Source organism: Pteropus vampyrus, unplaced genomic scaffold, assembly GCF_000151845.1.
Source record: "Pteropus vampyrus isolate Shadow unplaced genomic scaffold, Pvam_2.0 Scaffold469, whole genome shotgun sequence".
NCBI classification, from domain to species: domain Eukaryota; kingdom Metazoa; phylum Chordata; class Mammalia; order Chiroptera; family Pteropodidae; genus Pteropus; species Pteropus vampyrus.
Window position 1 is genome coordinate 862,542 of NW_011889250.1, and position 25,227 is coordinate 887,768.

Genomic DNA, 25,227 nt, shown 5'->3' on the forward strand with positions numbered 1-25,227 from the left:
CCCTTTATAAAATAATGGTTCTGGTGTTTCTGTAGTTCTATGCAGCCAAGGTTTAAACTAGTAAGAACTTAGGAAACTTCAGATACTGTACACTGAAATACTAAGAAAATAAATTAATATTTTCAAATACCCCTCCCCACAAACAATACCACTCTAGATTTACAAAAGCAAGAGACTATTCTGTTGAATACATTACATACACAAATAGACTCATTATCAGGAATGTAGATTTATTTCATTAAAAATAAAACATTCATTCCCAGAGTACTGTATCCTTTAAAGCAGCAGCAGCGATCACAAGGCACGTATATGAAATATCTCAAGCAAAATCGAAACCAAACATTAAAAAATGTGTTATTTAAAAAGATGGTGAACACAGATTATAAAAATGACATTTTTAAAAACAATTTTCTTCCTTTACCTTTAATACGATAGGAATAATGGTGTAATATTTATGCAACATCTTGTGGCACATATCACAAACATTTATACCACCTAACATGATTTGCTAAAGAAAAAACCGCTAAAGTACAGCTTAAAATGTTTATTTATAGTGCTTTACATTATTTTTTAGATATTTGGAATTAATAAGCTGAAAAGAAAAGAATTCTTTTCCTTAGCTTAGAAAAATCCTAGTTATATGTCCCTAGGCAAACCCACCATACAAAAGAGAAATATACTGAAGATATTCTAAAATACCGAGGACATGATTTATATTTGGGATCATCACAATAACCCTCTTTCCTAAAAACAGAGTAGAGGTCAACACATAATAAATGTAAAGGTCAATTATATTAAAATAAGATAGTATCTGATTTAAATTATTGCTCACATAGGAAGTATAATGACAAGTCTCCGGTTAGGGATGCTAAGATTAGCTGTTAGAAATTGTGTGCAATCAATATTTAGTGTATATAAAATTTCCAGGATTCAAATATCTTATAAAGTTTATAATAATTGCACAAAAAGTGTTCCGTTATATAGTAGCCACCATTGAGCTTCACACGATGAAGACTGTAAAAGGTGGTTGAATTAGATCTTCAAGAATATATTTTGTGTCATCTATGCTGAAGTGTTCCTCTAAGCTGTAATGTTGTAGACAATTTTCTATGAAATCTTAAGGAGTGCTTAGAGAATCTTCACTAGTAGAAGGAGAGAAGATAAACTGAAGCTCCATTTTTTAAATAATGAAAACAAAAAAAAAAGAATAGAAAATACTCGTATAATAAAACATTTAAATAGTACTAAACAGCATGGTTTAAATATCAGTTATATGCTGTCATTAGTTTTCATTACAAAAAACAAACAAAAAAATCAAAATAAAAACAAAAAAAGAGTTCCTGGGCTTTTAGATGTGTTTTCTTTGTAAAAATAACCAGCATCTTTCTCAAGGTCGCACACCGAATCCACATCCACAGCATCTGGCAACAATGCAGGTAAAACGCTCGCTCATTCCTAACAATACCGAGGCCTGTCTACATGTTGTGTGGCAGGGCAACCACCAGGCCCTGAGACAGACTATAGCAGGACAGCCTGGGCCACCTCCTTGATTGTGGATGCAGCTTTCTCCAGTTCTTCTTCTGTTTGTTCCACTGTGACCACAACCCTAATGCTGAGAAATAAAGGACACAAAAAATCCACCAGTCAGCTTGCCACGGGTTTTTGTGAATGAAGCTAATGGAACACAGCCCACTCAGTAGCTGACCTATTGTCTACAGCTGTTTTCTCACTTCTATGTCAGGGTGAGGAAGTGTGGCAGGGACTCTGTGTCCTGTAAGCCTAAAACATTCATTACCAGGCCATTTACAGATGTTTGCCACTCCCCACTTAGACTGTTAGTATGTGTCTACTTGAAATAACCCTGCAGTGGGGCTCTGCCCAGGATGTGAGGAAACTTGGTCTTTTTAAATATCTAATGCTTCAAGCAGTTATAGGCCCAAAACAAGAACTCTAATTTCTCAAATTAATGAATTGATTGCTCATATTTATAATTCAGTAAGTCATGTAGAAGTTCTATAATACTTTGGGGCAAGACGGACATTTTCAAATTTTCAGGAAATTGAAATGACAAGAAATAACAGCGTCTCAGGGCAATTCTACCTCTGTCTCTCTGCAAACATCTGCTTCATTCACTGGACACATTTACTGAGATGTACTGTGCTGGGCATGGAGCCCCAGGGCATAAAATAAACATGGCCCCTGTTCTCCCAACATATTGGATTATACTTCTGGATGTGTTAGAAATAAGAAAGCAGGATCTTTAGGGTGCTTCTGAGCTGCTGCTATAGTGGTCTTCCAGAATCTCGGCCTGGCCATCCATGTCTGGACAGCACTCTGACTCTGGTGCCCCTAGCTACTCCTGGGGCCTTCCCTAGGTTCCCTCTCACTGGTGCCTCTCAAGCTTGTGCTCTGGCTCCCGCTACACACCTGGAGGTCTCCATGCCACGGTATGCCCTGCTAAAAGGCTGATGCCCATGAGATCGTCTCACATATTCCATTTTCTGGGCTTGGCGTATGCATTATCTGCTGTCAGATATCTGAGTCCCTCCTAGGCCAGAAGGAACTATGGTTTCCTCTTTCGTGACCTCACTACCCTTGTGCCATGACCCTGAACATGCCATGCTTTGGGTGTCTACCTCCTTCAACTATACTGGATGTGCTTAGAGAGCAGGATGTTTTGTTAAATCATGAATCAAAGTGCATCCCTATGCAGGGCTTTCTGAATTCCTCAATTTTTCCTGCCACTGCTTTATTTCATGGGTGTTTTGTAAGTTCATCTGCTGGATGAATTGCCCACATGGTGTTCCACCCACAGATGAGGTAAGCACTGCGACCGAATATGCCACTCTGCAGGACTGTCCTCAAGGTAAAAACTGCTGGCATGGTGTGTGCCACTTCAGGGGTGTGGTAGATATTTGCTAATTGAAACTTCCACTGTCCCAGTCTGTTCTGATATCTCGGACATTTCTTTAAGTCAACTAAGGGGGTACTGCGAGTCCTGAGGGGATTTTCAGTTATCATTTGAAAACATCTAGTTTAAGAACAGAAAACAGGTGATATACTATGTTTTAACGGTACACATTCCTCCTTGCTCTGTGAGTCTTTCCCAAAATTTCACAACATAACACATTTCATACAGATTTCAGAGTAGGAAAGAAAATAAGGTCATACTTTAATATTCACCAACCTTGGAGGAGGGAGGCACTTCTCTTCTTTTTCCAAGTAACGTGCCTGAGTTAAAGCGATGCTTCTGTTCATGCACTGTATGAAGAAAAGGAATACATTTGCATCTAGATGCAGACACTGTTATATAATTAAAACAGGGGGGTATACTGAAATGCTATCTTCAACAGTAATTTTAATTCATTTTTCCAACTATAACTGCTAGAAGATAAAACTAAAATATCACAACATAATCAAGAGCAGCACTGTTCTATAGAATTTTCCACAGTGATGGAGGTGTTTGTTCTGCACTGTCTAGTACAGTAGCCATGAGCCCACGTGGCTATCAAGCACTTTAAAATATGGCTAGTGCCACTGGGAGACTGAGTTTTTAGTTCTACTTAATTTAAGTTTAAACAGTCACAGGTAGCTAGTGGTTACCATTTTAGACAAAACAGAGTTAGGACACAGGGGAACAATGGCAGCAAAGCCCTGTAGGCTAACCAAGAGTTGCACTTAAGAACAACGCCAGCAGAACATTTCGGAGAGAAACTGCTCATACTTCAAATACTAGCAATACCTCTGATTCCTGTGTGCTACATTTTGCCAGGTGCTACCAGGCACAGAAGAGCCTGGTGTCACAAATGTTTTGCACGGCTTTCCCATGCATTAACCACCTGCCAACATTAAAAAACAAAACAAAACAAAAAAACAAAAAAACTAAAACATTCTCTATCAAAATAAAGCGTAAAAATCAGATCAAGGTAGTAGGTTACAGGGGGTTCTTTTATGGTGATGAAAACGCTTTGGAATTAGAATGATGGATGCACAATCTTGTGAGTATATGAAAAACCAATCAACTGTATACTTTATTTATTTATAATTTATTTTTTTTAGGCAAGGCAACCTTTGGTTGACCTCACAGATTGCAAGAAACTTGTCAGCTTACAATCTCTTATTTTTTATGCCTACAGCACCTGGTCTTCCTAGGTGGTCTCTCATCCAAGTACTAACCAGGCCCGACCCTGCTTAGCTTCCAAGATCAGATGGGATCAGGCTTGTTCAGGGTGGCATGGCCATAGACTCAACTGTATATTTTAAAGGTAACTTTTATGGTACGTGAATCATATTTTTAAAAAAGAATCAATCAGAGCAAGTGGTGGTATAAGGAGAGAACTATTATTCCCTGTGTGTGGCAGTAAAGCATTTGCCAGAAACTGGGCTGTTTTGTAAGCTGCAAGGCTGGTTTTTCTCTGCTAGGAAAATATGGAAAACAATACCAGGCAATGATGATAGACTTGTGCTGCTTCTACATTCTGGAAGTGTACCTGGAAAAGTTCACTCCTGAAAACATCTGGACTGGCTGATTTTAGCCCTGGCTAGTTAAGGAACATTATAAACCAACCTTCAGTATGTAAAAACAGTGTTTTGTCAAGCAACTCAACAAAAACTTGACAAGACTTCTACGAAGCTTAAACAAGTTACATTCCATGATTCTTTCCTCTCTCTCAAATACTGAAAAGAAAGAGAGGAGTGGGACAAAGGATTTTTAAGATGGAAGCTGTGATGACGCCAAAAAACGGTAAAAACTTTCTTTTTCCTTCCTACAAATGCAGTTTCCAGCCAGTATTTTGTTCCCTCTCCAAAGACTATGTTCTCTTCTCATTCAGTTCTCAAGATGATTTCTTGAAGACAGCCCATGTCGTGCTGGGGCCCAGACAGTATTTGGTGACCTGTGAGTTGTCCAGTGACTTTCACATTCTCTTTTCCATTATGAGGATAATCTGTGTAAGTGGAATATATTAGTATCCAGTCATTTCATTCACTTGCCCTCTTCTGTGTGTCTCTCTGCATATAGTAGTAAGACCTAACCTGTTGCTGTCTAGTGAGAAAAGAACAGATGTGGATTTAACAAGGACATGACATCCCATATGGCATCTAGAGAAGGCCCATGTCCCGCATACAAAGCATGTTCAGAGAATTGTCCTGAGGAGGTTTAGGTGTCCCTGTAGACTCCAACATGGGACATGCAGCTTCAAAGGCCTGCTCTGCACCAGTTGCGTCTGTCATACCACCAGGGCAATCCAGTTTAGGAAACAAACTTGCTGTCACATGGAGGCAATGTGATGAATTTGACTTTTAATGCCTCGTCTGTTTAGCTTCTACTTAATTTATAAACTTGTTTTGGTATCACATTTGTATACGAACTGTAATCTCAAGGATGCTGTACTTCTTTTTATGTCTGTAAGCATTTAAGTGACATTACGATAAAAACACCAAGGCAGTAAATGTGGTCTATGGGATGTCTGTCCTTTTAAAGACCTGCCTTTTTTCACTTTTGCAGAGGTGTACCTGAGGAGACATCTATGATATTTCTTTACTCAGCAAGGCATAAGCCCTCACTCCAGCCCAATCCTTTGTAAGCTGACACGTTTTCTTAATTAGGAATCTCACATTATGGGTTTGGTTTTATTTTGGCTTTTTAAGATGACTGACTCCAGAAGGCCACAAAGTGTATGAACCTGTCCAGGAATCTGTTATTCTAGGTGATACGGTTCATACATTGTAGGCACAGGATGCCCAAAGCAAGCTGTGAAGCCAGAGGATGGTTTCACACTGTGGTCTCCATAGCCACGTGACTATAGGCGAGGGCCTGACCTCCATGAGCCACAGCTGGAAGAAGGCATATGACAGACGGCAGCCATCACAATTACCCTGACTCTGGGCAGCAGGGGCTTGGAGAGGAGCCTCCAGAATGTCAACAGGAACAAGTAGGATAAGGGAAAAGAATATAGCCCATTTTTGCTTTCAAATACATAGTAAATGCATTTCAGATTCAAGTAAAAGGCAGTGCCACCCCTGGGCACATGTGCTCACGGAGCTGCAGGGCCACTGGACAGTTTTGAGGGGGAGCGGCAGCATGGAGGATGCCAAGGAACGTAGCTCTGCCGAACAGAGAAGGGCGAGTGGTCTTCCCCAGTGAACATTTTCTGATTAATAAGATTAGTAGTAAATTGACTTTAAGATGATAAAGATATTGAAATCAACTTCCCAAATCAGGCATGGCAACAAAGTGGTCTTCTTCCTTTTTGGTTATAAGAGTATTATGGCCTGTTTCTGAGCTGTGCTGGGGGTTCACTCCTTGACAGTCAGCTGTTCAGTGCTGCATGCAGTCTGTCACTATACACAATGCCATACCCGCACATATACAGAAAGCCTGGCTTGCTTGCTCGAGTGCACGCGCGCGTGCGCATTCTCTCTCCTTCTATCTAATCTATTTATTTTTAGGCGAGGCAACCCTTGGTTGACCTCACAGATTGCAAGGATCTTGTCAGCTTACAATCCCTTATTATTATTATTATTTTTTATTTTTTACGCCTACAGCATCTGGTCTTCCTGGGTGGTTTCCCATCCAAGTACTAATCAGGCCTGACCCTGCTTAGCTTCCAAGATCAGATGGGATCGGGCTTGTTGAGGGTAGCATGGCCGTAGACAAGCCTGGCTTTCTAAATAGTAAGCGAATGGGTTTTCTGGAAGGCTAGTTATTCAGAGAAGAAGCGAAGTTAATTTTAATACAGTGTGGCACAGAACACAACACCTTCAATAAGAGGTGAAAACCCTTTGATGTGATATAAAAATGGACCCAATGGGATGAACTGTGTCTGTCAGTAGAGACATACTACAGGCAGAGTCAGACACGGGCAAGGCTGGGCATCAGAACAATTCTCCGAAAGGGGTGGCCAGCCACTTGTTATACCCTATCCCTGGGGGCAAAGAGAGCTGTCTTAAAAATGACATTAAAAAACTGCTTGGGATCAGGGGAGGGGTGGTACAAGGAGATTCACTTGATTAACTAGATACTTACTTGATTTACAATTTCCTGAAGTAGTTTAACATCCTTTTCTCTTGATCCAGTGCTCTCTGCTAGCTGCAGGTGAAATGCTGGAGAAACTGCCTCCCCCACCACTTTTAATCCAGAAATGCTGAAGAAGGGAAACATATACAAACACACACAAATCAAAGCATAAATCCCTCCCAGGCTCAGATATTTCTCATACAAATAATTTTAACAAAGTCTGCATTAATAAATGTAACAGAAACCTGTGACTTTTACGGGAAATATCCTGTGGTGGGGTTCCGATTCTGACAAAGAAAGGTTAAATGCAGTGCTCCTACTCTAGGACCCTGGAATGCTGTTACTGTGTACACTGCAGGGAGGGAGGCACCTACTCTCGTGGTTACCTCTGGTTCACATGTCACAGAAGCAAAGGAGTCATCTCTAGTTTCTCACCAGGAGGTGTGCAGGCCCTGCTCCCTCACCCACCTTGGCTCAGGTGGCCACTCCTCATAGGCTGCTCAGCCCTTAGATCTCAGCCCTGTCATTTCCTTTCCTCATCTGTTCTCCCATTCTTCCACTGCTAGAGCCAGACACACCTGGTCCCAGCCCCAGTATCACTTCCCAGGGGCTTCCCTCATCATCCACTTTAGGAAAGGGTCTGCGTCATCATTTTCTATTACCTCCTCTGTTTGTTTCCTTCATGGACTACTTATTACAGTTGATGATGTTTCCTTACGAAGTCTTTAGTTTGTATCTTGTCTTCTCATAAATTATAGGGATGATTTCTGACATTGAAAGTGTTATAATTTGACTACCAGTAACAGCTTTAGATTAAAAAGTTCCCTTATTATTTGCATGCTTAATTTTAAATTTTACTTGAGTTAACAGTTATTGTCTTCTTTCTTACGATTAACAGCATAGAGATCTGCTGCTTCTCAGAGAGAAAGACATTTCTTTAAGTATGAAACCCTGTATTTTCAAATGATTATTATGGATGTCATGAGAACTGTATTTAGTCAGGTTCATTTAGTCAAGTCTATTTTATCCTATAATAAAAATACTGTTTGATTTTTGACCTCCTAGAACACAAATGGTAATACTTATTTATCTCAAATTAGGCTAAACATTTTAGATTGCTTTCATTTAGTTTGTTTTACCTTGAAAGATGTGTTTTTCTCTTAGAATGGAATGAGTACAGAAAGCACTTGGTAGCATATTTGATTTCTCAAATACGTCTAGGACTCAACAGCTTTTACTCAGTGAGCACCACATGTCACGTTATCATGTGAAGTGCTGGAAGCTAAAGTCATCTGGCTTTCAAAGGTAATACACCATGCTATGATTTCTCAATAAACCAGGGTGAGGATTTGAATCATAAAATCGTATTTTGTACCAGCCTAGGAATCAGTATTTTGGTAGCTTCAATAAATGATTGAGCAGTTTTTCTACTTTTCCTGCTTTATGAAGCCACTGTATAAGACCAGGCTTGATATTTGTTTCTTCAAAGTTGGGCAGGACTCCCTCCCAACTTTGGCCGCACCTCTTTAAAGCTCTACCTTCAAAATCCAAACACTTCCCACTACTACTATGAAGGTCAGAGTCACCATCACCTTTTGCACACAGTAATGTGATAATCTCCTGACTGGTTCTCCTTGCCTCCAAACTTGCCACCGCGTAATCTAATCTAATCTGATCTGATCTAATCTAATTTTTTTCACAAATCAAGAACGATTTTGCTAAGACAGAAGTTTAGTCACATCACACCACTCTTTTGGTTAGAACAAAGCCATGGCTTCTCATGTGAGCTAGGTTCTGGTTGTGGTCTCCAAGGCCCAGCATGCCCTGGTCTCATCATCTTATCCTTATCTTCTACTATGTTCCCCCAGTTTTTCCCCCTTGCCACGCTGGCCTCCTTGCTGTTTCATCTCTTGTTCCCTCTAAACATCTAGATACCTGTGCGATGTGCTTCCATACCTGCCTTACTGTGTGTTTAGTATGAGATGCCTACAGATTCCTTCAAGTAGAAAAACCGAGTAAACCACTGGATATGAGAACTGGAACCCTAATGAGTGGGACAGACTGGAGATACAAATTTGGGAGTTGCCCACATACATGTATCATGAAACAATCTGAATCTCCAGGGGTGGAAGAACACAGTTCTCCAAGGAGGTGACAGAGAAAAGAATACCACAGACTAAGCCCTGCTGATGAGGATGATGCTAAAAGAAAGGCTTCAAAGGAGACCAAGATGAAGCGATTCAAAGACGCAGAAGAAAACCATAGTGTGGTGTAACAGGATCCAAAGAAATAAAGAGCTGCAAGACGGAAAGAGCAGTCAACAGTGTTGAAGGCTAATGAGGTAAGTAAGGTGAGCTCTGAAGATTGTATGCTGGATTTAGCAACAAGGAGTCATTGGTGACCTCTACAGGAACAATCTGGGTAAAGTATAAGAACAGAGGCAGATTCAGTAGTTTCAAGTGTAAATGAGAAGGATGTGTACAAAACACAAACAACTCTGGAGACAACTAGCTACAAGGAGAAGCAGAGCGACAGGCTAGCTGCTAGAGGAAAAGGGGGGTCATGGAAAGAGGAATTTGAGAGGGCAGAGTGTACCTGAATGCTAATCGCATGACTCAGGAAAGAGGAGAGACTCATTACAAATGAGAGGGACAACCAAGGGTACTCGATCTTTAGAAAGAAAAGCGTTATGGTTAGAGTAATATCTTTGTAACACAGGGCAAGACTAGTTCAGACACCTGTAGGTGTGTAGATTTGTTAAGGAAAATGAGGGAGTTTCCAAGTGACAGTGAGAGACAAGACCGTCAGCTAAAAGTTGGTGGAGTGAGAGGGTTAGGGACATTGCAGAGATGAAAAGCTATAAAAGATGAAAATAAGCAAAGGACTGGATTTATAAAATAAACACATTAACACTTCCAGACAGAATAAAGGGCACGTTCCTGAATTTATAGTGACTCCAATGTGCTGGCCTATGTCGGTATATTAATATTTTATAAACCAATGTAACTGGAACCAATATAAGTAATATCTCTCTACCATAAATCATGCAAGAACTTGTATTACTATTATGTAGACACACCCAGAACTTTCATTATTTCTGTCCTTACTTTATCTGGAACAGCTGTGATCTGCTCATTTTTCAACTGTCCTTTTCTTTTAGAAAAGTTTTTAGTTTCCATTTCTGGCAATGGAGAGAGGACTTTCACGACCAAAATGGCATGTTTCTCCTCAGGAAAAGGCAAAAACAAACACCCTGGGCAATGTGAGATCATTTTCTCTAAGACCAAGAATCTGCCTGAAGATGTTACCAACCTGAAGTTTTTTCTCAACTCCAGAGCAATCTTAAAGAAGTACTCTTATGTAGTTAAAACAAATAAAAACAAACCACTCATGTGGTTCATTTGTTTCTTTATCTTGTATTAACTGAAAACTTAATAATTTTCTAAAAGTAACACGGACAGTATGAACACACTGTCATTTAATTACATAGCATATAAGCATATCCTTTCATTTGTACAGATGTGGAGAGATTCTTCAGTGTTTAGGAATCTGTAGGCATCTGTAGGTTATTTCTGGTGGTAGAATGTCAGATTATTTGTTCTTTTCATCTTTGTATCTTCTATATTGCTATAATATTTTATCAATCTATCATTTTTAGAAAAACAAAATCATGATTTTTTAAAACAATACAACAGATGTTCTGGTTTCATATACACACATTTGCGTGAACTGAGTTTTTGTTTTTTTAGTTGCAATTCAGTCAAACTGACCCAAGTCTATCAAATGTATTCAAAACCAAAGAGATGATATACAAATTTTTCATTAGTTGTTTAACTGTGGTATGGATTAACTTTAAGTTTGTTGAAAACATATAAAACTTACCCTTGTAAAGCTTTATGAATTTGTTTGCACTTTTGCTTCAACACTGCAAAAATACCTGAATGAAAAAAATACATTTGATAGTACAGCTGCTCTTTGAACAGTATGAGGGAGTGGGATGATTAGGGACACTGAACCCACTGCACAGTTGAAAATTCGAGTATGACATTTGATTCCCCCAAAACTTAAGTTGTCCCTTGGTATTTGCAAGGATACCAAAATCCACGAATGCTTGTCTCCTATATAAAATGACATAAATCAATGCATATAGTCAGCTTTCTGCATCCTTGGACTTCCAACCACGGATCGAAAACAGTATAGGTATTTATTAAAAAAAACTGTGCATCAGTGGACCCGTGCAGTTCAAACCTGTGCTGTTCAAGGGTCAATTGTAAATTCGGAAAATCTGATATTACTAATCTAAAAATATTTTTTAAAGTTCAGTTCAAGTTCATCAAATTAAAATGCTGCAAATCCTTCTATATATTAATAATACACAAATAGACAGCCAGTAACTCCTCTGAAGACACAAGCTTTTGTTCTTGGTACATACTGACACCTCCTCACTCTGCTTTCAGCAAAATTGGGGATGAGGTTTTCTACAACAAAACAATGCCTCTCGTTTTTATCAACACTACAAACAAACTGGCTAAGAATAAAAGTACAAATATATTTCTTATTTCTGGGCCCTAAACAATTTGGTAAAAGATAGAGACTGTAGTAATCTTTTCCTTGATATTTTCCCTTTACTCAAGAAAAATTTGGAAACTAAAATAACTGAGTGGAAGACTGAAGGGGCCAGTCTATTTGACAAGCAAGCATATGAACATGCACACAGAAACACATTTCTTGATCCTCTGAATTAAAACTAAAGTTGAAAATTTAGAAATTTAGAAAATTTAAAATTCAGAAATACCAGGTAGTGCTTTTACTGTTTTAGGCTTTGGTGAAGAGGCACGATCATAGCCATAAGCCACACTTTAAATTTAATCAACTTTGTCTGTTAAGTAAGCTTCAGTGGTTGGTAAACTAGGTGCCAACTGATGACTCAAAGGCTGAAGGGGAAACTAGACAACAGTTATAAAATTATATATTACAAAAATTAGTAGCATACTTCAGCAAATTTCTCAAAAAAATGATAAACCTAAAGATAAGTGGCCCAGAGCTGAACCCCTCCTTTGGGCATCTTCACCCACCAAGAGAGCCAGTTGCGTTGGCTCTAGCCCTGGGACCAGGGGAGAAACTCTAAAGCTAATCTCTGAGGTAGGAACAACTGCTTCTCTGTTGTTCTTTCTATAAATGCCTGATAATGAAATTCCGAGCCAGACTTTTGTTTGATAAATCATTTCTTCTAGGTAATTCCTCCAAAAAGCACACCAGGAGCATGGCTAACATAATCTACAATGTCTTTGACCTCCTGGGTTTGTAGGTTATACCTGGATTCTCTTCCATGATGTTGAGGGCCTCAATTGCAGCAGCAGCTAACAGGGGAGGTAATGAAGCTGAAAAGCAGTATCCCTGACCGGAAAGTCGCTGAGAAGAAACAAGTTAAAAACATAAATATATTTCTCTTTATTTTTTGGCTAAAACATCTACAGGCACCAAATCTCTGCATCACCTACTGAACAGTAAGTGCAAGTGGTGGGATAGTAAGATCCAGGCATGTATAAAAGTCACACATGTAACAAAAACAAGACATTTTCTTAAAAAGGAGATATTTTCTAAATATAAATATTTTAACAAATTGACTCAAATAAAAATTGTGGTAAACTCTGAATGAAATATTGTAATTACGAGTTACATTCTGAGGTGACAGGGCAATGAGTTTCAGTTGCTTTTGTTTTTAAAAAGAACCTACCTGATGGTCAATTACGAAAGACCTGCCACAGCAAAAACCTCCAATAGAAGCAAGTGAATTCTCCATGTTGGCACTGATAAGATCAATATCATCGATCTGCCAGAAAAGAGGGACAGTGCCAATTATTCCTCAATTAAAAAACAACAACAAGAACAACAAAAAGACCAATGTCAAGCCTAGAGACAGTTTCATCACTAATCATGTCAAATCTGGATTCTACAAACTACTTACATGAGAACAGAAGATAAACCACACAAAATCTATCATTAAAAGGATTGACTGATGTCTCAAAGGCTGCCTGAAAGTGTCTTGCTTTAAACTTTTTGCCATTTCATCATGCATTCAAAATTTATACACAATGGAAGAGAGAGATAAATTAAAAGATGAAATCCAAAGCTATATGATACTAAAAATATTCAGAAGCACAAAAGTAAGATCACTTCCTAACCTTTTCCACAGAAGGTACTTGAGGTAAATAAAAATCTATCAGTTTTGAGCACTTTATCCCTCCTTGCATTCCATTTACCCTTCATCTTTCAAAAATAAAATCAATTTATCCAAATACACATTGCAATAAATTCTTTGACCAAACTAGACAAACTGGGCAATTGGATAAACCTAATGTGCCCCGTGGGCTTCTGAGTTCCCACTATCATCTCAGCTCCACAGTATTCCTTTGATCCTCACTTTCTGTGCCAGCCCCCAGAACCAAGTTCCATTATGGCTATGTAGCAGCCATTCAATAATTACTCACTGATGGCCATGATAATGACTAGTCAAATCACATCTGGTGTTTTTCTAAGTGTTCCAGAGATCCAACAAAGAAACCTGTGCACTCTTATCCATTTTTTTAAAAAAAACCTATTATTATGAAAAATTTCAAAATACACAAAAGTAGAGAGAGAACAGAAGAAAGAATCCCATAATTATCAAATCAGGGACAGTCTTGTTCCATGTCTAGCCCCTGATTATTCTTGTTTCTTTGGAGCAAATCACAGACTTCATATGGTTTCATCTATAATATTTCAGTGTGTATTTCTAAAAGGCATGTAAAAAATTTCTTAAAATCATCAAATATTTGGTGGTTAAACATGTCTCACAAAGCTTGTTTTTGTTTTACAGTATTTGTCTGAATCGGGATCCAAATAAGGACTATACACTCTGTACTTACTAAAGCCCTCATACATATTATCTCTGTGACAACTGCTGAAAGCAGTTAGAAAACTAAAATAGTGATATTAGTGACTTTTGCTTCTTTAAAATTTTCATGTCTTTAAAATTTTCTATTGTAAATTTTGAATTATGTTTCTTTCCATTTATCTTTGATTTCTCAGTGCACGTAACTGCCAAATGTCAGTTTGTCTCTGAAGAGCATGTGTCAATCTAACTTTTCTAGGTCTGTTATGGGTAGTGAGATGCAGTTAATCTAAGGTGATTTTATGTTTTATAGTTGAACTTCTTAACACAGGTTGCAAAACTTTTATGCACAAGATCTGGAGAAAAGCTTCCTTGAACTTGACTACACAGTAGAGAGTAAAGATGGTTCTCCAGATGGCCAACTTGCTCCTCCCTGAGGCATTAGGAGCACAAACCACTAAGATTGGGAACAGCTGGGGCTCACTTTTCTTCAGCAAAAGAAAACATGACAAACTCACTCCAGTTGTCTGGGACTTTAAAGGGGCTTTGTGAATTCGTGCCAGTGGTGTTTCTGATACTACATATCTATAAAGGCATGACTCTATCATCCCCATACACACAAATTACAGAAAATATAGAACTTTGAATATTAAAAAGAACATCCTTTCACTGCCATCATATATACTTTCTAAGGACTACTTAGGCAATTCTTACTGACTTTAAGAAAAAAACAGAAGGCATATTTAACTGTTTCTAAAGGAGAAACACTGAAAGCCAGGATCAAAAGCTACCATGTAAACAGAAGACAAATTCTATATGATTAGCCACTGTGAGTTTACAGGTTCTGAGGGAAGACAGGCCCCCTGATCTGACTGACCTGATTCTCTCTATGAGCGCAGTGAAGTGACAGACGTTAGAGCTGCACAGCCCTGTACATCCATGAGGAGCACTGTCTGTTGCCTATAAACCTACCCAGCAGAATAGAACCACATATTTTCAATATGAGGGAATGTTCTAAAAAGGAGAACTTACATTGATTCCAAAATGTTCGGTGACTCCTCGGCCATGCTCCCCCAGGACTCCAAATGAAAGACTTTCCTCCAGGAAGATCCTAGCTTTGTATTTGTATTTTAACCTCACCTAAATGTTAATAAAACATAACTTTAAGATACTAACAATTAGCAACAAATAAAACATACAGGGAAGAACAAAATTGAACCTAAAATGAAAAGGAGAAAAAACCATGTTCCGTTGATCCTCAACATAGGAGGATTCTTATTTGTGAATCTGCCTACTTGCTAAAATTTATTTGCAACCCCAAAATTAATACTCAGAGCATAGGAGCAGAGTGGTGAAAACTCTTGAGACACCTGATATGGACATTTAACAGGTGACTGCTTCAGCTTATATTGTAAGTAACTGTCCTTTTCACAGTCTATTTATTGCCATGTTTTTTTTTTTGCATTTTGTGATTTTTGTTGGTAATCTTGTTTAGAATGGCCCAAGTATAATATTGAAATACTGTCTAGTGTCCCTAAGTGAATAAGGCTGTGATGTGCCTTATGGAGAAAATACGTTAGATAAGCTTCATTCAGGCATGAGTTATGTTGTTGGCTACGAATTCGATGTGAATGAATCAACAATATTTATTAAATAAGGTGTCTTTAAACAGAAACATATAAAATGAGGTTATATATTGAGCAACTGATGAAAATATAAACAGAGGCCTGCAGAAAACTAACTCTGTGCTTGTCCTAGGAACAACAGTTCAAAATTCCGTAATTTATTATTTGCAGCATGCTTATAGAACATAACTACCACGAACAATAAAAACTGACTGTACTTCAGATACTCTAAAATAATTCAATTTAACTCAGTAATACAGAGAGCACAATGCCAATTTTTACAGAGGGAAATGTTAAGATATTATGAGTATAGATATGTAATCTATCTGTTAAATACTGATCTGATTACATAAAAACTCCTGGAGAAATGTATGCATTCTTCCCTTAGTGGCACTGTGTTTTAATTTGGATTCATAGCATTTTTTGTAATGCAGAAAGCTTTCATCAATATATCTTCCCATCTGTTTTCCCCTTTGCTTTCAGGCTTATAAGAAAGTCCTTTCCCATCAAAGGTTCAGATGCACATTTACCTCTACATTTTTCTAACTATTTCATGTTATTTTTTTGTTTACACATTGAGTTGAACATATCATGTTTATAGACCCCCCAATGTTTAATTGATTTACTCCTATATGATATGTATGAGATCAGTTTCACAGGTGAATTTAAATATAGTGATTATTAACCATTGAATTTATATATATATGAGAAATTGACATGTCAAATATTCCTGTGACTCATACATCTTTTCCTGTGCCAGCATCATACTTTTAATTCATGAAGATTTAATTACTAAGATCTTTTTCCACTGAAACCACAGAGACAATGCACAAAATGTATAAGATGGTTTGATGTCCCATAACACATCTCAGACAATTTATTTTTTAATTATCAAGATTTTATTGGCTAATCTTGCTAATCAATATCGTATTTGCTAATTGATATCAAAAAGCCCAAAGAGGCCTCACTGGGCTTTTTGCTGAATGTTCATTAAAAATGAATAAACTCATTTGGGGAGAATCAAATCTTTTCAACAATGACTCTTTTCTATCCATTAATATAAATGAGATAGTTTCTAAAAACATGTTTCTGCATACATTTATGATAGTACTGTTACACAAATAGACAAATCAGTGAAAGAAAAGTAATCCCAGAGTCAAACCCTAATTTGTATATCTTTACATACTCAATACTTATATATACTTGATCTATTCCTACACTTTATGTTTTGTTTCATTGCTTGGCTGTTTCATTGCTTGCCCATCGGCTCTGTTCTATTATTGCAGCACTATAGCATACATTTCTAGTATCTTTTGGCCCACTCTCTCTCTCTCTCTTATTATTCTATCAGTCTTTGATACTCACAAAAACAAGGAGAGGTGAATAAATACACCTCTTTTATTGACATTTAGGATGTACCTACGTTTTCTCAAAAAATAGTGAAAAATTTTAAAAATAAGATATGAAATCCTTAAATTTATTTGATTGATGGGCTCAGTGATTCAAACTTATTTATTTTTAGTGCTATTAATTTTTTATTGTCTAAAAGAAAAAAATTAATGAGTGTCAACGTCAGTGTAGTGCTTTTCATATATACAGATCTCAATTTTATTCTGAGGCAATATTTTAATTTATTAAATTTATTGGGGTGACACTGTTTAATAAAATTATATAGGTTTCGAGTGTACAATTCTATAATACATTATCTGTATCTTGCATGTGTGTTTACCACCCAAAGTCGAATCTCCTTCATCATCATTTATTTGACCCCTTTTACCCTTTTATACTCCCTTCCCCCTTTTCCCTCTGGTAACCACCATACTGTTGTCTGTATCTATGAGTTTTTGTTTGTTGCTTTCAATTTTATATCTGAAAAATCATGATTCTTGACTTTTTCCATCTGACTTATTTTGCTTAGCGTAGATTCAAATTTCAATGGTCAAATGCAAGGATGGTTCAACATAGGAAAATCATTCAGTGTAATACATCATAATAACAGAATGAAGGAAAACCACATAATAATACAACTGATGCAGAAAAAGCATTGGACAAAATCCAAACCTTTCATGCAAAAACACTCAACAAATTAGGAATAGGAGGGAACTTCCTCAACTTGATAAAGGGCATTTATGGAAAACCCGCAGCTAACATATGGTCAGTGGTAATAGCCTGAAAGCATCCTCCTAAGATCAGAAACAAGACATGATACCCACTCTCGCCACTTTTAGTCAATATTGTACTGGAAGTTCTATCCAGAGCAATAAGGCAAGAAAAAGAAATATAAGACATCCAAATTGAAATGGAAGAAGTACCGTACCTATTCACAGATGGCATCATCTTATATATAGAATAAGATTCACAAAAATACTATTTGAGCTAATAAACAAGTTCAGCTAAAGTTGCACAATACTAGATCAATACACAAAAATCAGTTGTATTTCTATATACTAGCAATGAACAATCCAAAAAAGAAATTAAGAAAACAATTCCATTTATAACAGCATCCAAAAGAATAAATACTTAGGAATAAATTTAACCAAAGAAGTACAAGACTTGTATAGTGAAAACCATAAAACATTGCTCAAAGAGATTAAAGACAATCTAAATAAATGAAAACACATTTCCTGTTCATGAATTAAAAGACATAATATTATTAATATTATTACTTCTCAGAGCGATCCATCCATATATTCAATACAATTCGTATGAAAATTTAATGGAATTTTTGTAGAAATGGGAAAGCTGATCCTAAAATTCAAATGGAATTTCAAGGAACCCCAAATAACCAAAACAATCTTTAAAAAGAACAAAGCTGTAGAACTTACATGTCTTGATTTCAAAATTTACTATAAAGCTACAGTAACTGAGACTGTGTGGTACTGACATAAAGATAGAAATATAAACAAATAGAATGAATTTAGAGTCTAGAAATAAGCCCATATAACTACAGTTAATTGAGTTTTGACAAAGGGTGCCAAGACCATTCAGTGTGAGAACAATAGTTTCTTCAACAAATGGTGCAGAGACAACTGGATAACCACATACAAAATAATGAAGGTGGGCCCCTCCCTCATAGCATATACAAAAACTAAGTCAAAATGATTCCAAGAACTAAAATAAGAGCTAAAACTATAAAACTCTTAGAAGAAAACACAGAGATATATCTTCATGCCACTAGATTTCACGACAGATTTTTTAGATAAGACACCAAAAAACAACAGTATGAGCAACAACAAAATACTAGATAAACTGTACTTCATCAAAATTAAACTTTTGTACATTAAAAGACGCTATAAGGAAATGAAAAGTTAAACTACAGAATGGGTCAAAATATTTGTAAAGCATATATCTGATAAGGGTCTAGTGTCCAGAATGTATAAAGAATTTTTATAACTTAATGACAAAAATACAAACAACCCAACATAAAAATGTACAAAAGACTTCTATAAACATACCTCTAAAGAAAATACACAAATGGCCAACAAATACAAGAAAAGAGGCTAAATGTCATTAGCGATTTCAGAAATGCAAATTAAAACCACATACTTTACATCTATTATGAGGTCAAAAATTAAAAAAAAAACAAGTAAGTGTCAGTGAAGATTTGGAGAAACTAGAACCGTCCTCCATTGCTGGTGGGAATATAAACTGGTACAGCCACTATGAAAAATAGTATGGCAGTTCCTTAGTAAAACATAAAATTCCTATGTAACCCAGCAATTACAGTGCTAGGTATATACACAAAGGAATCGAAAAGTGAAAACAAGGACTCAGACAAATACTTGTACACAAATGTTTATAGCAGTACTATTTATAACAGCTAAAACGTGGAAGCAATCCAAATATTTATCAATGGATAAACAAAATGCCAAATATCCACAAAATGAAATATTACTTAGCATTAAAAAAGAATGAAGTACTGATGAAATATGAAAACATTAAGCTAATTGAATGAATCTAGACACAAAAGGTCATGTAATATAGTAGTCCCCTCTTAGGCTTAGTTTATGTTCTGTGGTTTCAGTTATCTACAGCCAACTGCAGTTCAAAAATATTAATTGAAAAATTCCAGAAATAAACAATTCAATAAACAATTCATAAGCTTTAAACTGTGTACTCTTTGGAATAGTGTGATGAAATCTTGAGCTATCCCACTCTGTCCTGCCTGGGACATGAATCATCCTTTGTCCAGCGTATTCACACTGTAGACACTCCGCTAGTCGCTTAGGAGCATTTGGTTACCAGATCAACTATCATGATATCACAGTGCTTGTGCTCAAGTAACCCTGATTTTACTTAATAATAGCCCCAAAATGCAAGAGTAGTGATGCTGGCAATTCAGTTATGCCAAAGAGAAGCTGTAAAGTGCTTCCTTTAAGTGAAAAGATGAAAGTTCTCAACTTTAGGAAAGAAAAAATTGTATGCTAAAGGTGCTAAGACCTATGGTAAGAACAAATCTATCCGTGAAATTATGAAGATGGAAAAAGAAATTTGTGCTTGTTTTGCTGCTGCACCTAAAACTGCAAAAGTTACAGCCACAGTGCATGATAAGGCTTAGTTAAGATGGACAAGGCATTAAATTTGTGGGTAGAAGACATGATCAGAAAATGCATTCCAATTAATGGCGACATGTTGCACCAGAAAGCGCTGAGCCCTGAAGACTTCAGCAAGGGACTCCCCCGAAAGAAGTGACCACACTGACATAACTTTCATTACAGTATATTTTATTATTATTGTTGTTACTCTTACTGTGCCTAATTTGTAATTAATCTTCACCATAGGTATGCAGGTATATATAGAGTTTGGTAGTATCTGCAGTTTCAGGCATCCACTGGGGGTCTTGGAACATATCTCCTCCCACAGGTAAGGGGGGATGACTGAATATCATTCCATTTACAGAAATATCCAGAAAAGGTAAATCCACATAGACAGAAAGCACATTGGTGGTTGCTCAGGGCTAAGGGAGAGGGAAAATGGGGAGTGACTGTTTAATTGGTATGAGGTTTTCATTGGGAGTGATGAAAAGTTGTTAGAACTAGATAGTTGATGGTTGTGCAACACTATGCAAGTACTAAATGCCTTGTTTTATGTGTATTTCACCTCAATTAAAAAATCTCTAGTCATGGTTTCTAAAAACATATTGTTCTCCTTGTTAAAAAGCTGAGTTTTATAAAACACATATTGTATAGCTTTATTTATATGAAATTTTATAAAAGGCAAAACTACAGGAATAGAAAGTAGATCAATGGTTGCACTGGGCCAGGTTTGTGGGTACTGACTACAAAGGGGTATGAGGAAACATTCTGCAGTGATAAATCGATATTTTCTACATCTTGACCACGGTGGTGGTGATAGGGGTATATACATCTGTCAAAACTTATTGAACTGTACACTTCAAGTGTATTTTATGATATGTCAATTATACCTCAATAAAGTTAGTTTTAAAAGCTGAGTCTTGATTACTCTTTAAAGGCCATAGTTGGCATCATTTAATGTTAATCTACTTCCCTGGTATGATCAGAATGTGCTTATGGTACCTATTATGCAAAGCAATGCAGATGTTATACATTAAAAATGGTCATAAACAAAAGGCAAACTGCCAAATAGTCTGAATACTAAAATAATTAATAATCACGGTTGCTTACCAATTCTGGAAGAGGACAAATAGTTCCAGTATTCATGTATAACCCTTCGACTACAATAAAACGTCGAGTTACACGAGCCTTGCGAGGATTCTTTAAAACAAAAATAAAAAATTCAGACATTTTAAATTTCAGTGACTCTAAATACAGTCTGTTGTATGCTTCCTGGCACTTTCCCCTTGCAAGATTCATCAAAATAAGTAGACAGACAGACAGGTAGGTAGTCTGGATGAATTTCAAGCCCAGGTTTAAGATACTGTTACTATGAGATGAAGATAGTGCTTTCTTCTCTCAGGCATGTTTTTCAGTTCACACAATCAACTAGGCTACCTTACACACACACACGATCCCCAGGCACTGAGAATATTAAAACAAAAACTAAACCTTCCAAGTCCAGAATGACTGGGAAGGGGCCCAGGGAATTTCCTGGTGAGATAGGGATGTTTGATGTCATGACAGGGGCCATGATACTCAGGTTACATGGGTCTAACCAGTGGTCAAAACTGTATGGCTAGGATTGTGCATTTCAGTGTCTGTAGATTTTATCTAAAATAAAAAGAACTATAACAATGATGTCAATCATCAACATAGAGATGTAGTAGTAGGGAGTCAGGTGGAAGATAAGATGATACAGGCTGGGAGAAGGGGAAGGAGGCTTCATTACACTATTGTTTCCTTTGAATGTGCCCCAAACTTTCTGTAACAAAAGTTAAACAGACAAACTCTGCTTTCCCTAATCAACCAAAAGAACAGATGAAAGCCTTTTCCTTCCTTATTCCTCACTACTGGGTCAAGTAAAATTCGACTATGACCTCATCTGGTAATGTCTGAAGCCAGGGAGGTAAAAGGGCTTTTTCAGACAACACACACCTTCCCACACCCCACTGATGGTGGGCTGCTAATAAACCACTCATGCTGCTGAATTTGTAGATGCTTCAGGTGTACTGGGCTGAAAAACAATGAGATCCACAGAGTTTGCTACCATCTTCCTACTCAAAGCCTTCTTGTCTCTAAGCTTCTGTCTGATGGATAACTAAAAACTCAGATATCAGAGCTATACTTTAATGAATATTTTAGAACCCATACTTGGAATGCTCAGAAAGTGTCTGTTTAAATATGCAAAAGTATCCACTGAGTTTCCTCGGTCATCTCCACTCGGTTATTAACACAAACCCGAAGGCTGGGGTTCCTGGATGAGGACATAGGGGCATCCTGCCTCTGACTACCTTTCAAAAATGAAGTATTTTTCTTAGGATTTAAAAATATTCAATGTAGAAATCTTGTGAAATAAAAAAGTACAAAAAAGAATTTAACAAATTAGCTTATCACACCATAAATTGATAACTTTGTCTCTCTTGTACATACATATCTTTATAAATTAATTTGTTCAAATCAGGATTTTACTGCAGTAGTTTTAGGACCTGAGTTTTAAAAACATTATGTTATGAATATTTCCACATTATTTAATATTATTTAAAACATGATTTCGGGAAAGATATAATATTCCACCTTGTAGATATTCAAAAATTAATGATTCTTCCAATGTTAGGACTAAGGTTGTTTCTCTTATTTTGCCTTTTCACATTGTATTGTGAATATCCTTCAATCTTTGACACTACTTCTAATAATCTTCTAAAGACAGCACCCCAGAAACAAGTCAGAAGGGTATGGATATTTAAGAATCCTGGAATATATTTGCTCACTTACCCTCTAGAAAGGCTGTCACTTGAAACTCTTCCCAGAATTACGGGACGGCTCTCTGTCTCATCACAGATATCAGTGTTTGGCATAGATTATTATTATTAAGAAATGTTCCCTACTTGAATAGGCAAAAACTCCTGGCCTAATTTTTCTAATTATTAGCGAGGCTACACTATTTTTCACTTGCTCATAGTTATTTGTATTTCTTCTTTGAATATATTTGTATTCTATTTTTAACAACTGTCATTTAACTATTTTTAGAAGAGTTAGTATGGAACAAGAGAACCCTGAAGGAAAAAAAAGAAAAGAAAATCATCTTGGGAAATCAACAACAAAAAAATTTGATTCAAACCTAAATTAAACTGCAATATTTTTATTTACTTTCAAGGGAAAGATGAACATTTAAGTAAAAAAAAATCCCCAAATTTAACATTTATATTTATGTGAAAATGAAAGTGAGAAAGAATTATTTTTAAAAAGCAAAATGTAAAGTTATTTAGAAAGCCAACTCTTAGCAGGAAAATATAAATTCACTAGCAAAAAAGGTAAAAACTCTAAAATAAAAATAAATTTCAAGATGATTTCTTGTTATTCATAAAGAAAGTTCCATGGATAATAATTCTGGTAAAACACACATATGAGAAACTTGAAATGTTTTCCAAATCTGTACAATACCAAGTTGGTAAAATAAATTCTATAGCAGACTGATCAGTGTTCTTCAATCTGGTAGCATTCTATTATTAAATCAGAATAAGAGACATCTTTTGATAATATGTAGAAATAAAGTCATCAGTGGAATGGTCTCAATTTTAAGATTTTCCCTACAGATTTTCCTAAATTGTGTAACTATAAAACACTGGCCTATTGCATGTCTGGCATAAAATAGCAAGAGTCTATGCATATTCATCAGAGATAAAAATTCATCATAGAATATATATATTCACTAAATGCTGTTCTTAGGCTGTCATCTAAACAAAGATGACAGAATCCTAAAGGAATAATGCAAATATCTGGAAAAAATGGAAATTAACACAAAATTAAGGTACATGATGAGTATTTTTATCAGTTACTCTAGTAACGAATGAGCTGTATTGGAAAAGTCCACCACTTGCAAGTGGTGTTTGAGACAAAAGCTGTGTTGACCAGGTTCCTTGTATAGTTCACATATAATGGTTCCTGATGCAGAACCATAGACCAGAACTACTTTTTTCATCCAGGTGACCAGAAGAAAATAAATGATAATTCGAACAGTGACACTTTGAACATTTCCTCTGCTACACTCTAATTGAACAGTGAGGAGTGAGTTCCACTCCGCCACTCCCCAAAGGGAAGAAACAGTGTTAAGTGGCTGCAAGATGGCAGGAAACCATGTTTGGGGTGGCTGTTTCTCACAGGTTGCAGCTGCTCAGAGCTCCGGCATGAAGTGGGGGTGGGGAGAGTCTCATTTTGTTCATAAACTAATAAATTAAAGATCTGCTGAAATTGTTTCTTCTACTTAATTGATATGTGATTTATTCTGATATGAATTAAACTATTTTGAATTCTACAGGTACATCTCATTAACACCCTAATGAGTTTCAGTGCTATTTCTGTCGAGGTGAAAGTGTATATCCTCATACCCTCAAAGTGCATGCTCTTTTTCTCTCTGTCTTTTAGAAAGGTGCCTGGATTAATTTCTCCCAAACCTGCCATATATAATTATGGCAGTGATGAGGCAATTACAATCAGACTTGGCTCTTTAACATGAAGTACATTTAATAAGCAGTAACGCCCTTATATCCAAATGTGATCCACAGGCAAGTTTTCATGACAAATTACCATTTCATATATAATTTAGCCGGTTAGAAAGTACAAAAGAACTGCATAATCTTCTTCAAAAGAATACCTTTTGATCTTCGATCTCTTGTTCTTTTAGTAGTTGCTCCAGGTCAGCCATATCATTATGCTTAAATAACTTAATGTCACTACGTGATGCTTGTAATCCTTTCTGTATAGCAAAGCAGGCAGCTCTGTCTCTGCAAGAAAGAGACACCCACCAAAGTGGAGTTTAGAGGGCCTTGTCAACATTCTTAGAAAAGGAATGCTTCCTTTTGTAGGTTGACCAACAAACAATTGTTAATGTGAACACAGCAAATAAATAAAACATGTTTGAACATTTATACATTGTTTTGCACTTCACTCTGCAAGTTCTTTTCACAAAATTACCATATTGATTCTATTTCAAGAACCACACTCTTGCCATATTTTCACCTCTCAGAAATCAGCATGCTTCTTATTATGGATAGTATCTCGGTTTACTCACAGTACTTTTCTCTGAGAAATGTGTGAAACATTGTGTATGTCACCATCAGTGGCATCTGATTTGAC

General features: G+C 36.7%; 1 protein-coding gene and 2 pseudogenes across 2 annotated transcripts in view; all 3 read right to left on the reverse strand.

Moving 5' to 3' along the window:
* Nucleotides 1–210: 210 nt before the first annotated feature.
* Nucleotides 211–25,227, reverse strand: part of SPTLC1 (serine palmitoyltransferase long chain base subunit 1) — a 58,892-nt gene continuing 33,875 nt past the window's right edge. For both annotated transcript variants that reach the window (XM_011382232.2, XM_023524481.1), the window contains 9 exons: nt 24,746–24,875; nt 21,163–21,252; nt 14,925–15,032; nt 12,756–12,851; nt 12,334–12,430; nt 10,901–10,955; nt 7,028–7,145; nt 3,188–3,261; nt 211–1,612 (listed from right to left, as the gene is read on the reverse strand). In XM_011382232.2, coding sequence (XP_011380534.1) covers nt 1,519–1,612; nt 3,188–3,261; nt 7,028–7,145; nt 10,901–10,955; nt 12,334–12,430; nt 12,756–12,851; nt 14,925–15,032; nt 21,163–21,252; nt 24,746–24,875 — 862 coding nt within the window. In that variant the 3' untranslated portion in view covers nt 211–1,518. The remainder of the gene's footprint in view (nt 1,613–3,187; nt 3,262–7,027; nt 7,146–10,900; nt 10,956–12,333; nt 12,431–12,755; nt 12,852–14,924; nt 15,033–21,162; nt 21,253–24,745; nt 24,876–25,227) is intronic.
* LOC111732544 lies at nt 4,128–4,246 on the reverse strand (annotated as a pseudogene).
* Nucleotides 6,538–6,656, reverse strand: LOC111732546 (annotated as a pseudogene).